General features: G+C 37.7%; 2 protein-coding genes across 3 annotated transcripts; one reads left to right on the top strand and one right to left on the bottom strand.

Annotated features, from left to right (window-relative positions):
• Window positions 1–1,359: 1,359 nt before the first annotated feature.
• LOC133863512 (anthocyanidin 3-O-glucosyltransferase 5-like) lies at window positions 1,360–3,267 on the top strand. Its single transcript, XM_062299476.1, has one exon. It carries the CDS (start codon window positions 1,528–1,530, stop codon window positions 2,926–2,928), a length of 1,401 nt encoding a protein of 466 aa, XP_062155460.1. The 5' UTR covers window positions 1,360–1,527; the 3' UTR covers window positions 2,929–3,267.
• A 338-nt stretch (window positions 3,268–3,605) lies between these two features.
• LOC133863511 (aminopeptidase P1) lies at window positions 3,606–14,333 on the bottom strand. 2 transcript variants are annotated; one of them, XM_062299474.1, is made up of 16 exons: window positions 14,102–14,333; window positions 13,758–13,821; window positions 13,254–13,393; window positions 12,656–12,940; window positions 12,380–12,502; window positions 11,816–12,115; window positions 10,821–10,907; window positions 10,600–10,667; window positions 9,863–9,953; window positions 8,642–8,776; window positions 8,398–8,478; window positions 6,351–6,405; window positions 6,104–6,208; window positions 5,942–6,013; window positions 5,294–5,418; window positions 3,606–3,887 (listed from the first exon to the last, which is right to left on the bottom strand). In XM_062299474.1, the coding sequence occupies exons 1-16, from the start codon at window positions 14,192–14,194 to the stop codon at window positions 3,726–3,728; spliced, it is 1,986 nt and encodes a 661-aa protein (XP_062155458.1). In that variant the 5' UTR covers window positions 14,195–14,333; the 3' UTR covers window positions 3,606–3,725. The 2 variants fall into 2 exon arrangements, with proteins under 2 accessions (XP_062155458.1, XP_062155459.1); XM_062299475.1 differs by having other exon boundaries at window positions 9,863–9,929; window positions 14,102–14,332.
• Window positions 14,334–14,417: the final 84 nt, after the last annotated feature.

Below are 14,417 nucleotides of genomic sequence, written 5' to 3'. Positions count from 1 at the left end.
CTACAATAAAGGAAATCCTAGCTACTGCTGGCAGGAACTAGTGAGGTTGTGCAGCAGTTGGTTGTGAGACAAAGACCAGGAACTGTAAGCTTGAAATGAGGAGAAGGGTGGCACAACTTGCTGTATATATGGCTTGAGTATATAAACACAAAACATAAAGCTTATGCCGAGATACGAATTGATGTTCTCTGGCTACAAACAATAGAAATAAAAGAGAAAGAGGAAAACAAAAAGAAAAAGGACACTGACAAAGATATTTTTCTAGAATTTACCGGATAAATCCAAACTGCAGAAGTCGGCCTAATGTTGATGATATTTAGAACCTCAGCCTTCGCAAGGTCATACTTTTTACACCTTTCCGAGAATTCATTGATATTCTCGCTGGTTTGCTTAGAAGCAGCAGTTTGAACCAAATAATCATATACCCATATCACCAAGAAAGGCAATAATCTTCAAATAAGTTACATGTCATTTTATCCAACAAAAAAGAAAACAAATAAAACTTGGGTGGTGATAGAGAAGAGTAAAATCCAACCTTGTACACAGAAGGTGCTACGTTAGCAAGAACTCAAGTAGTTGCACTTGTCTCTGCCAATGGATGTGGCTACTTGGTGACCCTGTTGGTCTTGGAACAACCAAAAAAAGAAAACACCAAAAAAGGAACTAATGGGTACAAGGCATTGTCAAGAGTGGACACGACATGAATGAGTGGAGAAGGCCTGTGCATTGCTAGGGTAGTATCAAAGGTAGTGTTAGGCCATCTGCACACATAAGTGGGGCTGGAAAAAGAGATATCCCTATTTGTTTCACCAAAGAGGATGGAATCCACTCACAGGAAGAAAAAGAAGTGAAGGATGTTCAATGAGCGAAGAAACGAAGGTTGTTCAGTTCTGTTGGGAGACGAAGCTTACATGTACACCGACCATTTGTTTTCTGTATTAAAAAAAATTGAAGTGCAAATGAAACGGTGTGTTTTGAATGAAACAGGGGTGATTTTGAAAAGTTAGGCTTTAAAAAGTCATATGCACGGTATGTGACCTTTTGTCCGTTACTTTTGACAGACTAAGTGGATGGAAGGTCTAGATTGACACACCTGATTAACATCAGAAAGGTCATTTATAAAAAATTAAACATCGGACGTGAAATTATCAATAAATAGATACATCAAGGATAAAATATATTTTCTGCTTTTTTATTTAATTTTATTTTTCATCGTGTAGGTCCTAAACATCTAACATTCTAATCCTAAAAAAGTTGTTGGAATTATAAAAAATTATGAAAGAAGCATCTGCTGTCAGCACCAGTACTATCACAGTATCACGGTATCGCATGGCGACCTTTCTCTCTGAAGCCATTATCATAGCTGTAGTTCTCTGAATGCACCTAACGAAGGGTAGGCTGGTAGATAGCCCCAACACTCTTAGTCAACCGTGGAAAAAAACTGGTTGTGGGGCATTGCCACTGTCCTCAATATAACCGCCAGCTGGTGAGTTTTAATTTGCTACATACCAAAGCCAAGCAGCTTCCATGGAGAACTCGAAGCCCCATGTAGTAATAGTCTCTAGCCCCGGCGTTGGCCACCTTGTCTGTGACCTTGAGCTCGGCAATCGACTCGTCGCCGATCACAACTTCCAAGTCACCTTCTTCGTAGTCCTTGAATATCAGGCCACAGCCGGTGAATCCCAACTCATCCAATCAGCTAAGACCCAGAAACTCCTAGACATCATCGAACTACCCCCCGTGGACCTCTCCGGCCAAGTCGAACCCAATACTCCAATCTTCACACGCCTAACTGCCGTTATGCGCGAAATCAGGCCAACTCTCCGGTATGCAATTTCCGCCCTGAAGCCCAGCCCGAGCGCCCTCGTCGTCGATGTTTTTGGAACTCCGGCACTGGATGTCGCCGAGGAATTTCACATGTTAAAGTACGTATTTGTTACCTCTGCGTGGCCCCTTGCGTTAATGTTATATGCGCCGATCCTCGACAAGGAGGTGGAAGGAGAGTACGTCGATCAGAAAGAACCGATAAGGCTCCCTGGTTGCATGCCGGTTCGGCCAGAAGATTTGGTTGATCCGATGATGGACCGGACAAAGCTGGAATACAATTTCTTCCTACAGGTGGGGTCAGAGATGCGTAAGAGTGATGGGGTTTTGGTTAACACGTGGGAGGATCTCGATGCCTCGACGCTTAAGGCCATGAGAGAGGAAGAGAGCTACGGATCGGCACCAGTTTACGCTGTGGGGCCGCTGATCAGGGCCGTTGGACCGCCCGCTTCAAGGAGCCACTTGTTGGATTGGCTAGACGAGCAACCAGTTGAGTCCGTGCTTTATATTTCGTTTGGGAGTCTTGGGGTTCTTTCGGCGCAACAAATAACTGAGCTAGCTTGGGGGTTGAAGCTGAGCCAGCAGAGATTTATGTGGGTGCTACGCCCACCCAGCAAGAGGGACGCGTCGGCGGACCGAGGCGATAACGCGTTAGACTACCTGCCTGATGGGTTCTTGGAGCAGACCCACAGTTTAGGATTGGTGGTCACGCAGTGGGCGCCGCAATCGGAGATCCTGGGGCACCGATCAACGGGAGGGTTCTTATCTCACTGTGGGTGGAACTCGTCCCTGGAGAGTATACTAAGTGGCGTGCCGATGATAGCATGGCCTCTTTATGCGGAGCAGAAAATGAATGCTACGAAGCTGGCTGAGGAGGTTGGAGTGGCCGTCCGCCCTAAAGTTGCACCAACTAGAGGAGTGGTAGGAAGGGAGGAGATTGAGATGATGGTGAGGAAAGTTATGGAGGACCTGGAAGGGAAGGCTATGAGGGCTAGAATTAAGGAGCTTAAAATAAGTGGGGAAAAGGCTTTGACGGAGGGTGGTTCTTCTTTCAATGCCGTGTCTCAGTTGGCAAAGCAATGCGTGATGAACTCGCAACGCTAATGGTTTTCAGACTGATGTTATATGTGTAATGAAAACACAACTAGAGTCTAAATTAGTTGCAAATTTGTTGTGATGGTAGTTCCTGGGAGGGGAAAATTTTGGGGCTTGTGGGGGCCAGGGCCCTTTCCCCCATGCAGGTCTGCCCCTGCTGGGTTGTTGGGAAAGGCTTAGGCAAGTTCAAAGCTTCTGATGCGAATGTTCTCCTGTGTAAAAATAGGGGTATTCCTGTTGGTTTTCTTAGAGGCTGCTTTGTATTTTGTAATGTTGCTGTGCTCCGGTGGTTTTTTTGCTTCTTTATGAGTTGATTCTTTGTATAGATTTCTGCTCTTTGCTTTTGAACTGCTGCTGTGTTATGGTGTGAGGCTTTGGATTTTGCTTCTGTAGTTTTGTTTCTGTGTAAAGGTTTCTTGACAGTGAGTATTTTTTGTGTAGATTGGTGGGGTTTCTTTGTATAAGTTGCTGAGTTTTGTTTGCTTGCTTTCTCAATGGTTGTTTGATTGTATTTGTTGTAAAGATGCATGCAACTTGAGGTCCAGTGGGGTTTTACTCTTGCTGGAGAGGTCTGTGTAATTCTGTGTAGAATGAAAAATTTTATTCATCCCAAAAAATAATAATAATAATAATTTCTTCCCATCAAAGCTTCTAAATCATAAACAGCATGTAGATTGACTCAAGCATAAGGAATACTAGGGTCCATAAGATATCAAGCAAATTATTTTTTGACAAGTACATCAAGCAAATTTTTAAAATCAATGCGTACATGGCAAGCTTTAGCACCGATCACTTTTCCATATAGCCTAAACGCTTATAGGCTCGGTGGCTTTGTTCAGCCATGCCTTCTCAGATTCAGTCAAGTAGGGGGCAAGAATATCCCTACACTTCAAATTGTAGCTATTAAGCCAATCTATCTCTTCAGGAGTTAAAAGGCTCAAGTCAATCAGTTTTCTCTGGTACGGTGCCTGGAAATAAAATGAATCATCAGAAAGTTAGTAGAAAGCGTAGCAAACTACAATCTGCCATTGCCATGCAAACATCACATCAAACTGCTCAACTTCAGAGAAGATCCACTGCTTCTAACACTAAAAAAAATTCACAGTTGTGTAGATAGTTAAAATCTTGGATAGAGATTCCAGCAAGTTTGTTGCAATTTGAGCAGCAAATGTGATAGTCCTTATGGGATCTACTCGGACAAGTCGGCCCCATAAGGGTTCTCTCTAGCAATCCGGACAACAAATTATTGGGGATCCGGATCTGAAAATCTTTGTGTATAGAGTGAAAAATAAATAACAATTAATACTTCACAATCTTTGGCCACATAGTGCATATCTGTATCCCGTATGGCTTGTGCACAAACCACTGTGCAAATAGCATAACTCTAAACTTTTCAAGTACGCTTTCGAATCATAAATTTACATTCTTGTCTTTTACACACAAATGTAGGAGTAACATGACGCGCAAATCATATTACAGTAAACTTGAATACTCTTGCAAAAGCAAGTCAGCACTCCTTTCAAATTGATGAGCTATGAAATGAAAGGGTGTAAAGAGAATTTAAAAGCATGGGTAATGCTTTTTCCCACCTTCAACTATGCGGTCACTTCCTATGTCTTCCTAAACTTCAAAATTCATGTGCTTATCACATCATCATATGATTAAACATTTATTTTTCTTTATTTTCTGTGATTACATGATAAGCATATAGAAATTAACGCTATACTACTAACTAATCGCATGGTCTAGGATGTTGACTCGGCTCAAATTTAAAGTTTAAGGGGAACTTTGCAAATGACCCTCTAGTTTAAAGTGGGAAAATGCAATTTATCCTAAAAGCAATATCTGCTAAAGCATTGAACACATATCTTATTCTACATAACAATCGACATGAAAACAGCAGAAACTCAGAAAAGGACTGTAGGACTGTTGCTTCTCTTGTATACTTTTGTGTACGTGAGCTTTCCTCTCCATTTAATAAATTATTATTCATAAACTGGAAAGAAAGAAAAAAAAAAAAACAGCAACTTGGCAAAGGACTGCCAGTTAAATAAATTATTAACATCTGGAATGAGTTACATACAATGCATCTATGCATGATCAGAAAAATTAAGAATAACAAGAATAAAATATAAGAAGGAATTTAAAGAGCGCCACAAGAGGCTGTGAGGTGAAACCAGCAAAATCAACTTGACATGGCTGATTGAGCCAAATCAATTTCTGCATATTTCTTCATCATTTCCAATTCAAAACCAGACAACATAAGAATTTTTTAAACAAGAGAGAGATTGAAATTAACAAATAACAAGTGTAAAAAATTAACAAACACATGAAAAATAAGATGATTTTCAATAGGAATGTATCACAAACTTACCCATGTTATGTGCTCAAAGGACAAGTAATCCTTGTCTCCGAAGTTGAATTTTGTGTTGGCCTTCTTGACTATAAGCACATTCTCCAATCTTATACCGAAATTTCCCTCCTCATAGTATCCAGGTTCTAAAAATTGCAATTCCAATGCATAGTTATAAAACTTGCAATGGTGTAGTAAGAAAAAAATTTCAGTTTTCAGGAAAAACTAAAAGAACTGAGTTGGAGAAACAAATCCAGAACCAGCATATAATGAAGAGATACCAAATTTCTGATTTAGTTTAAACGATAACAAGAAGTCAACTGACTCCTTATCTTGGGAGCATTTGATCAATCCACTAGTGTGGATTAATTGTCCCAAAAGCTCTCGGACCAAACTTGCCCCAGAAAAACACAAGTTGAGAACTCAAAGAACAAGTACAGATATTTGAGATTTCTGAGCATTTTTGCATTGTTGCTGAAAGGGATAATAGTAAAACAAGGAAGTTACTACATATAACCTTTCTAAGCATGAACACCTATGTCTGCACTCTGCCTAGATTTCCTAGATGGAACGAACAAAATAAGATGGGCAGTCTAGTGGTCCCAAGTATAGTCTTTAATGCATTGTTGTTTTAGTAACAGAACGACAATAGATGGCAATGACACTAACCATCTGTTACAGTCATGGATGCTTGTAGTGGCACATTTCGAGCCTGAGGTCTGAAACTAATCATATGAGGTCCTGCACAATAAAGGGACAAACAAAAAAAAGCACTTAAATTAAACTGGGTATAGAATAGCAGAAAGGCAGAAGTTGTCATTCATCAATTACCTTCATGAACATTTAGGTAAGACCCAATTCCATGACCAGTACCATGTCGGTAATCAAGACCATCCTTCCACAAAGGAAGTCGAGCAAGAATGTCCAGGGCTTGACCTGAAAAAGTAATCAGATGTAAACATTTCCATTTATCTTCAAATTGGGCAGATATACAAACACACTAAAAAAAAGATGCTCACGTAAATATGAAAAAAAAATTAAATTAAATTAAAAAGGGGGGAAAAAAAGCTTGCAATACCATTCGTTCCATCAGGAAATCGAGCATTTCCCAGATCAATATGACCCTTGAGGACCTGCTCAAAATTTATCAAATTAAGCAACTTCTTAAGAACCGAACACATGGGTCACCTAAAAGAATATATAAATACATATGCACATACATACCGTATGTATATAATATCAATACATGGGGAAAAAAACAAGGTAAGAAAAGAATTTAAACTTCCTACAAATAGCAAATATGTTTAAAAAAAATTCTCTCTAAGGGCAAAAAACCTACCCCAAAATTTTTTTATCCTAAATAGATGGTTCAGAGGATTAGAATTTGTCATTATAACTACAACTCAAACAACTGAACTTACTGGAAACAGAATTGTCAAAACTTTGCCACATATTATGCATTCATTTTTTTATTTTTATTTCTTATGAATCAAGTATGACGCATTCATTATCGATTATTTGTTACATACTATAAATTTATACAGCAGATAAAGTACAAATAATGATGAAACATCCATCGGATGATATAATCAGATAAATCTTTAAAAATACTGAAATAACCTACTAGGGGCGATCCTTATGGCTTGCTTCTATTTTTATCACTTGAGTTGCTTTCCTATAAGATCTCTCTCTCTCTCTCTCTCTCTCTCTCTCTCTCTCTCTCTCTCTGTGATTTATTTAAAATAAAAAGGCAAGCCTTCCTATATATATATATATATATATATATATATATATATATATATATTATTATTATTATTTATAAGTAACCACAAATTCATTAAAAAGTGTAAAGGCGCAACCCAAGTTCACAAGAAGCATACAAGAGAGAATCCTAGCTAGTAGCCGAGAAGAGATCCAAGAAAAGCTTAAAAGTTCAAAATACTACAATCTGAGGCAGTAGCACAAAGAAAGAGAGTCTTAAAGAAGCCTAGCGAGACCTTCCTACTTAAATTAAGGTCTTCCAGATTGGACTTATTTAAATTCAAGTTTATTTTCTTCTGATAATCAATTATAGACAAATGACATCTGAGAGTGCCTTTTTTTTCCCTCACCAACATATTTGTTTTATTTTTTCCTTTTTGCATACTTTTAATGATTTAAAAAGATCAGAAAATCTTGTATTAATTGGATAAGTACCTTTTGAAACCACTATTTTCCATGTGCAACACGTGATCAAAAGGGATACAAGATACAACACACACGTTAATAACTACTATTTGAATGGGGAAAAAAAATGTTCTGATGAAAATTAAAATTCTAATTTTCAAATGGAACAAGAATCATTATGGAAAGATTATTGAAGGTTCATGGTGAGGGAGAAGTAAAACAATTCTGTTGATTGATTACTAAATATTGTTCAGCTACTATGGGTTGTCGGGTTGGTGATTTGGTGCAGAGTGCTGGTAATGGGCAACATCTGCAGCAGCATTTATGAGCGCTAGTAGTAGTTTGGGGTGGTGGTGCGCAGTGCTAAACTTCATATAGTGGTTGAGGTCATGGTGTAAGTGGCTATAATGGTGGTGACGGTGGTCATGGAGACAAAACTGTTGCAGCTGGTAGCGCAGTGATCATGGGTCGTACAGTGGTTTATCATCCTAGAAAGTAATGATCAACAAAACCAACAAGTTTTTACAAGTTTTGCTTATGAGCAGTACATTTTCCTAATCCCAAACTAGATTTATTTAAAAAGGTGGCAATATGGTATTCCACCATCAACAATTATTTACTTGGCTTATTCTTGCAACTAAACTATATGCATAATTCTCCCAACAAAATATATTTATTTTTTCAAATGGAAAAGCATTTTAAAACTATTGAGTGGTTTCTAATGCACAAAATGTTCCTCAAAATTTTCCATTAGTAGGCCAAACAAAAGGAAACCCTAAAACAACTCAGTAAAATGTTCCACACGTTAGACTCACATCTCCCACCAGGAATAGATTTTGCCAATCCAAAGCATATTTAAACAGATCAATCATATTTTAAACAGATATGATTAAAGTTGGAATATAATCAACTATCAAATGAACATAAAATCTTCAAAGCAAGCAATGGAAGACACTTACTGCAGTATAGGATGCTCTCTCATGTTCTGAAGGCTTTCCAAAATGAACTGTTCGTGTTATATCAGTTGTTCCATCTAGATACTTCAAATACACCATCAACATTATCAATAACAAGAAGCTTCAAGATTATTTCAGCACACTAAAATACATAATAGAACATTTATCGGAACTTTACTTATGGATATTTCAAACTATTTTTTATGTTCATATTTAAAAAGTAAACTATGTTCGATAGTTGACAAACCTGTGCTCCCGAATCAAAAAGATAGATTTTGTCTGGATCAAACTCAGCACATGTCTCTGCATGTGGTGAGTAATGAATGATTGCTGCATTTGGACCAACTGATGAAATAGTAGGAAAACTTAAGCCTCTGAAATTCTGCATGCATAACACAAAAAGAATCCCTATAATGTAAAAGAACACAGGCAGATCAATTAAACTGCATTACACGGTTCATTTTCCAGCAACCAACTCTAGGTCTTTCTTCTTACCTTCTATCCTTGAATATCTAAGGTATTCTTTACCTCAGTTAGCTTCAATTTACTAAGAACATTTCACATTTAAACCATGCTTTCAAATAAAATGAAAAGAGAAAATCGTCCAATAACCAGATAACGGAATTTAATAACAAAATAATTACTGAAATTGGGATATCACTTGAGACAATTGCAGTCCAATTTATATGATTAGGTATCATAATAAAATAAGGATGCCAGATGATTAGTCTAACTACTAACTTCCCAGGGGGAAGACCAATTACAAATAACCCATGCAAGATATGGTGACAACAGAATACCCACCTCCCCTGACGGGACAGGTGGAGTGGTGGGCCGGGTGGGCTTTACGCTACTGAGGGAGATGAGCATAGATTTGCTGCTTTCTTTAAAGCATGTCATAAATGATTTTTATTTCAAAAGCTATAATCTATGGACAAAAATTTCCTACAAACAAGTTTGTAAGAAATTTCCTATAAACTAACTTCAAATATTGACATGTGTCCATTGTATGTGAGAAACATTTGTTTTTTTTAATTGCATGTGCTTCTCTCATGCTTTTTCAATAGCTTAAAATACACACGTCGCTTTTAGAGACTGGTTTGTATGAATATCCTTCAAACCAGTTTATAGGAAATTTGTGTCCATAATCTATTAGGTTATAACTTATAAGCCTTTACAGGACCACCTGGAATAAAAAGGAGGTAATGGGAAAGAGAGTGTAAAAAAAAAAAAAAAAAAAAAAAATCTATAATAGGAGAAATCTCAAGACCCCAATTACGCCATAAGGAAAAATTAGTCTAAAGAAGACAATAACATGAAGTATTTCTTGTCGTGAACATGCAGGGCAGGTCTGTACGCTTCAGGTAAGGGTATGCCACAAATTTTGATTCCATGTGATGCGTCTTAGCTGATACTTTAATTGTCTCATCAATACTACATATAAATTGCCATATGAAGTTAACATTACCTCTTTTGATGCCCTAAAACCCTCCAGCTTATCACTTGCAGTCACCTCTGTTAGCTTCCTGGACTCCCTGCCATAGTTCATTGCAAAAAACCTTAACAAAATGGGGATCAATAACATGTAAGCTCCTGTCACTGTGAATATGTTCAGCACATTTTGTGCTACAACCAATAAAACCAACAGAGAGAGCCAACAAATTTTGTTTCTGAAAACAAAAACATAAAAAGAAAAAAAAAAGGTGGTTAATGAGTTGATGGGAATCAAAAGCATGAGCTCTACTCATTATGCCATGTGAAGAACATTTAGTAGTCAACTAATTCATGTCAAGCAGACCATAATTTTCTCCTCATAGGTATATTATATATATGTGATAAACTGTGCCGAGAGTTCTGTACATCTGTGGGCACAATTGATTGTTACAAAGTTTTGCACATATCCTTCTTACATATCTTGGATAATTACTTGCATAATGCATGATTATTTTAACGGAGGCTAGTGCAGTAAGTACATAAAAGATAGCATTTCCTATGCACTATAGTCATAAAATTCACAGTTACAAGGTGCAGTTTGGTTCATCTAACCGTGTCAGCATATCATGCATTTTTAGTACCAACAAGTCATATGATATGCCACCTTTACTGAAGTAATATATCAGAATGATAAATCCCACTATCGGCGACTGACTTAAAGTAACCATCAGAATGATTGACTATGAAAATCAATCAGGAGAACAAACTCACGAATGCTTTTTCTTATTCGCTCCAACCCCCTCCAAAAAGTAACCAGAAGCACCATAAATCTCCTGCACCTGCAAATATGAAATAAGATTAGGCATCATTTTCAGGCCTTGGAACTTGTACCATACAGTAGGCAAACAGAAAACTAAATGCATGAAAAACCTAGTGTATGTCTATATTGTCCAGAGAATATATGTTCAAGGCTCATAGATTTCATGGTATACCTGATTATCTAACCAGACAAGATATTGCACAACTGCTGCACCATCCCGAATGTGTGCGTTTTTCAGGCCTTCCAACTCAACCGGGTTCTGAGATGTTATAACAATCAGTCAATAAGTAAACAAGAATTTGGTAGAGATGGTCCTAAACAGGTATAAATACAAAAATATTTCCATGAATAAATAAAATAATCTGACTGCTTGCTGTTCTAATGATGCTTATGATTTTTAATGCCCACAAACAAGACAAGAATCCTTTTATTTTTGGATTACAAAGTTACCAATAATTGCATAATCCCATGTCTAGATACCAAAAACTCTCAACCCCAACACTTTTTGGTCTTGCAGCCTTCATACCGGTCCAAGTAACTATGTGGGTCAGGCCGATCTAGTGTCTGTGTGTATCTATAGGATATATTTCTATTTAGGACCCTGGGAAACGTATATCAGACTCCGCTGGCATCCCCAGCAAAAATAATCTCTACCACCAATTGGGATAAGCTAAGAAATTCCAGACCACTACTTACATAAGGTGAGTTGCTACACTTGAATTCATCCTCCTTATGGAAGAAGTTCAGTAGGCTTCACTTTTCTCCTTTAATGTAGCCTCCAAAGCCTCTCTAAATCTAAAATCTGAAGTCTCTTCTAGAGGTAACCATTGTTTGACTTCAATGCTTAAAAGCGGGGACAAAATTCAAATTCATAATAAATACATAATTTAAGAAAACTTTATAAAATCGCAAGGCATGAATTTTGCAACAACTAGGAAATTCAAAAAGTCCACCCCCCCCCCACCCCCAAGGGCCCGCACCGCCCCCAAAACCCCCAAGTTGGAGATATTTTTTTAGCATCCAAAATGAATTAGCAAAGCGCAAGACTGCATGCCAACATACAAATCATACAATTCAACTATAAAGGCATTATATAACCGCAAAAGTTATAACTACAAAAACAACGTCCAATAGTGGCCAAATCATTATAGAAAGGACATATGCTACCTTAATAGCTTTTGCAAGGGCCAAAGGTGATGGCTGCAGAAGAACCTTATCAGTGTCCAGTTTTGAATACAAAGCATAGCAGCATGAACCAGGGTCAGCCCATATGAGGTCAAAAGTATTTTCTTCTGTTTCCTCTGCACCATTTCGTGTTATGTCAATCTCACTAGGATTGATTTCCATGTCATTCTTAAGTTCAACTTGGGTTCCGTTGAGTTGATTAGATGCAAGCAAGGCCACATCTGAGCTCACTGCTGCATACTCCCGAACTTCAATCCCATTCTCCTCCATATAAGAATTTACCTGCGTACAACACATTTGTCATAAAAGACTCCCAGTATAATTAAGTCAACACTTTGAGACCAAATTCGGATTTTTAAAAAAAAAAACAATTGGAACATGAAGGACTGCATGGTTGCAACAGCCACTATCAGATACAGTATTGGTTAAACTTGATCCTAGTACGGGAAAATAATTAACTGCTGGTGTCATAAGTTTGCTCCATTACTTACCCTTTAAAGACGGTCTAAAAAGATATTAGAAATTGAATTATACAATGTCACTTACCTCAGAAGACACCTTCCTCCTGTCCACATAAATAAAAGCTGAGTTGGATGTTACTATAGCAAATGCATGAACAACTGGACAGTAGGATACATCAGTCCCACGGATGTTATATAACCAAGCAACCTGCACAACAGGAAATATACTGAAGTTTTGCATGCAAGAATCAAAGATAAAGTATCTGAATGGAGATCCGAAGTACAAATTCCAAGAAATAAATTCTCGACCAGAAGATAATAAGAGCAGAAAGAATATAAGGTTAGGAATTTATAAACTCACCTCATCAAGAGTTGCAATGATTATTCCGCGAGCTTTCTCTTGTATGAGCTTTTCTCTCAAATCATTCAACTTGTCCACGACAGAACGACCAGCAAATTCCAATGGATGTATAATAACAGGATTAATTTCCAGTGGTGGTCGATTTTTCCAAACTTCATCCACCAAATCTCTAGTAGTTTCCACTATCTTCTGCCCTTTTTTGGCAAAAGCACGCTCCCATCTTTGTGCAGTGTCCACTGACACACACCAAGGATCAACACCAATTGCTGCTTCCTTTGGCAGATTCTAATAGAAACAAACCATAAAATCCACTTAATATAGCCAAAAACTTGTCATCTAATATATAACAAAATGCATTTTTACAACAACTAAGTTTATAGTAGTTGTAGAACCATCAAAACTAGCCCCCTCTAGAGCCAAGCAGAAAGAAAAAACGGAAGATCCACTCAAAGAAGAAGGTTTTACTTGCATAATTTCCAGAAAAATTAAGCTCTCTCTAGAAAATTTACATTGATCCATTTTTCAACACGGAGGATTATCAGAACCTTAATCTTGAAGCACATAATACATAGGAAATTTTGCAAAGGTAGTGACTCACATCTGCCATCCAGACATCTACAGCCAGGTCCTCTCCAATACGCATGAGCTTCCATTTATCACTAAGTTCTTTTGTTGCCTGCAAAAAGTATCTTCCATCGGTCCACAGAAGTGCTTCCTTCATTGTTATAAGTGCCAAACCTGAACGAAACCCAGATAAGGAAATCAATTACAAATGTACACATGCAAAGTAAAATTGAATCAATGATTGGACTGGGCTATCAACATTGTATCTTTTTTTTGGGTGCGGATGAAGACAACCCATCATATTATGTAACCAAAGTGCCCCAAAGTCATATTATTATCATCTAATCAAGCACTTTCACCAATGGTGTGTCAACAAAAGATAGAAAAAGTCAGCCCCAAGGAGTCCAATGTAACAAGAAGCTAGTCTTACGATAAATTATTGCCTTAAGAGAATACGATATTATATGATTCCTACATTCATTTCGAAACAAGCCCACTCGTAATGGTTTTAAAGTTGCTTCTTAGAACTAAAACTGACCAGCACTTCCCGTGAAGCCAGAAACAAATTCACGTCTCTTGTCCCGAGCAGACACATACTCGCTCTGCCACAACAAACAAATCACACATTAACACATCATTTCAATAAGCCAAATTGAATCGAGAATTTCAGACGAAAAGGCAATTCCAAGAAAGAGTTTTAAAAGAAATATGGATCAAAATTGTTAAACATCGTTTTCAAATTATATATGCACAGCGTTTATGACTAATCAGGAATCAGGATGCGTTTGATGCAGAAAATTAATTAATTAAATATAATGTTCAAATCATAAGAAAGCGAAAAAAGAAAAGAAAATAATAGACTAACGAGAAAAGAGGGAGAACCTGATGATAGTCTTCGGAAGGTACAACCAAAGCGTCGAGCTTTGGCGAGTGAGAAGCCATTAGAGACCTCAAAGCACCAAGAGTGTCCTCCATTTCTTTCTTTCTTTCTTGCTCTCTGTGATTTTCACGAGTTTTGAGTATCGGATAGAGAGAGAGAGTTGGAGAGACCCCAGACAGACTTATATACTACTTGGAGGCCACTGTTTATGGATTCGTTGCTTAAATGGGACGCGCTCTATTCAGAGCATTTGTTCGAGAAAAAAAAATGGGATGCGCTCTATTCAGAGCATTTGTTCGAGAAAAAAAAATGGGATGC

Source organism: Alnus glutinosa, chromosome 3 (assembly GCF_958979055.1).
Source record: "Alnus glutinosa chromosome 3, dhAlnGlut1.1, whole genome shotgun sequence".
In the NCBI taxonomy this organism is placed as follows: domain Eukaryota; kingdom Viridiplantae; phylum Streptophyta; class Magnoliopsida; order Fagales; family Betulaceae; genus Alnus; species Alnus glutinosa.
The sequence above is the reverse complement of the archived record's forward strand: the minus strand, read 5'-3'. Positions and strand labels throughout refer to the sequence as shown.

Bases quoted from the DNA above. Each gene is read 5' to 3' on its own strand.
- LOC133863511 (XM_062299474.1), bottom strand. From the start codon at position 14,194: ATGGAGGACACTCTTGGTGCTTTGAGGTCTCTAATGGCTTCTCACTCG. The intron at 13,822-14,101 runs GTTCTCCCTCTT...TTGTTGTGGCAG, and splicing joins CTTCCGAAGACTATCATCAG to AGCGAGTATGTGTCTGCTCG. The intron at 8,777-9,862 runs GTAATGTTAACT...TTATGCATGCAG, and splicing joins GTTTTAGGGCATCAAAAGAG to AATTTCAGAGGCTTAAGTTT.
- LOC133863512 (XM_062299476.1), top strand. From the start codon at position 1,528: ATGGAGAACTCGAAGCCCCATGTAGTAATAGTCTCTAGCCCCGGCGTT.